General features: G+C 40.7%; 1 protein-coding gene across 1 annotated transcript; it reads right to left on the bottom strand.

The window, feature by feature from the left end:
- Window positions 1-88: 88 nt before the first annotated feature.
- LOC104948315 (eyes absent homolog 3-like) lies at window positions 89-1,516 on the bottom strand (the record flags this gene model as incomplete). The annotated part of the gene is made up of 5 exons (XM_010774510.1): window positions 89-189; window positions 284-405; window positions 788-902; window positions 1,159-1,319; window positions 1,440-1,516. Coding segments are annotated over 5 exons (576 nt in total), but the record flags the coding sequence as incomplete, so codon positions are not given.
- Window positions 1,517-2,017: the final 501 nt, after the last annotated feature.

Below are 2,017 nucleotides of genomic sequence, written 5' to 3'. Positions count from 1 at the left end.
TGTGATTGGTTGTTGGTCGAGCTTCAGACACACCCGCCGGCAAGCTTCAACGCACGCCGCCGTGTGGACGCTGCGTAAGGAGTCATACCTGTTTTGCTGCAAACTCCTCATCTCGACCGTCACCTATCACCACGTACGTCACTTTCTTTCCAAAGCGAGAGACGATCCTTTCAAAGCAACTCTCTTTACCTGCAGGAAATGAAATACAAATATTACAATCCCAACAGTTCCCCCTTAGTCCCAGTGGAGAAGAAAATATTGTACTAACTATTTTTCTACGTACCAATTTTAGTGGCACTGTAGATGTTCTCGATGGGGAAGACGTCTCCCAGGCCGTACAGCAGCACCTTGGCCAGAGCTGGCACCAGCTGAGTGGTGGTGACCAACACATTCATACACTTCCCCCTGGTGGAACCACACACACCGCTAATTGTCATGTCACCTCAGAAATTCAATTCAGGTCATTTCAATTTAGAGAACACACACACACACACACACACACACACACACACACACACACACACACACACACACACACACACACACACACACACACACACACACACACACACACACACACTTTTAAAACAGTTTCTTGGAATCCATAATCTTCTGAATAAATCATTTCAAACGACGTTTTTGGGTTGCTGAGAAAACACCTAGTACATTTAATTGTAATGTCAAATCTACCTAATCTTATTAGCCAAATCTAGGACACACTTTACTCATTGGGCCGCTGAGTGTGGCCTTTAAGATTTCTATTTGAAAGGATGACCTGTGTTCTGACCTGGACTGGATGAGCAGCAGAGACTTGAGCGCCGTGCTGAGCCAGGCGTCTGTAACGTTCTCGATCTCACTCTGCAGCCGGAGGAGCAGCTCCCCCTTCAGCGGGCTCAACAGGCCTGCAGCACACAACATGCAGAATATAAGCTCAGTACTACAACATGTAGATATTACTACCAGCGGATCATGAAAAACACTAATTTAACAATAATGTGTTTAAAAATGACTGCAATAATGCGCTTCCTAAATGTTCTGATGATATTTTGCAATATTTCAAGACTTTTATATATTTTGGGAGTTTCCTATCAGGTTTTTATATGTGCAAATTGCAGATACAAACACATAACATAAATTGTATTATTGATTCAAACGCACCTCCAACATTTCCTTTATAGTTATTGTAGATCTCTTTTAGCCGGCGGTAGCGGAAGGCCAGTTTCCTCATCCACTCAACGCCCCCCTGCACCCCTGTGGTGCCTCCTGACGTCCCCCCACCACTGGCCCCGTTAAAGCCATCCGTCAAGAAGTTGTAGGTACTGAAGTAGGAAGAAACACTTATGATTGGTTTGGATGAAGGGAACATAATCTGCCTCCAAGTCATACGTGTGAAATAAGGCCAGTATGTGTGTGATATATGAAGTTACAGGATAACACACCTCAGCTCCTGTCCGTTGTCATCAGAGGCAACATCCTCCACATGGACTTGATCACATTCCTTAGGAAATGGGAGAAGATAAAAAAATGTTTTTACAAATTGCAACATCATTTTATTTTTAACAAAACCTTTTGTTTCACTTTAACAAAAACTTAAAAAAATGTCATGCAGCTGAAAAAGTCATTACAAATAATGTATACGCTTGAGATGAGTTGGATCTTTAGTTTTTGTTGGATGAGAAGAGGTATTTTTCATCGCTTTACTTAGTGTCTTGTTATTACATTCAAAAGCTTCTATTGACATTTTCAATTGAGCTTTAAATGTCTGTTATTTTATGTTGTTTTTAATATACTAAACACCAAAAACTACAAATATGGATTATAGCAGAATATTTGAGAAGAAATGCTGACTTTTGCACTCTTCAACTCTATGCAAACAACACTAGAATCTAATTCTACTATAGTATGATTAACACTAGTGTTAGTGCAGCATAATTAAGGATGAAAAAAAAGATCAGTGCAGCAAAAACAAAGTCTAATGTAAGCGTCATGAATGAAGCTCTGAACTATTGCTACATCT

Source organism: Notothenia coriiceps, unplaced genomic scaffold (assembly GCF_000735185.1).
Source record: "Notothenia coriiceps isolate Sejong01 unplaced genomic scaffold, NC01 NC01_scaffold00014107, whole genome shotgun sequence".
Classification (NCBI taxonomy): domain Eukaryota; kingdom Metazoa; phylum Chordata; class Actinopteri; order Perciformes; family Nototheniidae; genus Notothenia; species Notothenia coriiceps.
The sequence above is the reverse complement of the archived record's forward strand: the minus strand, read 5'-3'. Positions and strand labels throughout refer to the sequence as shown.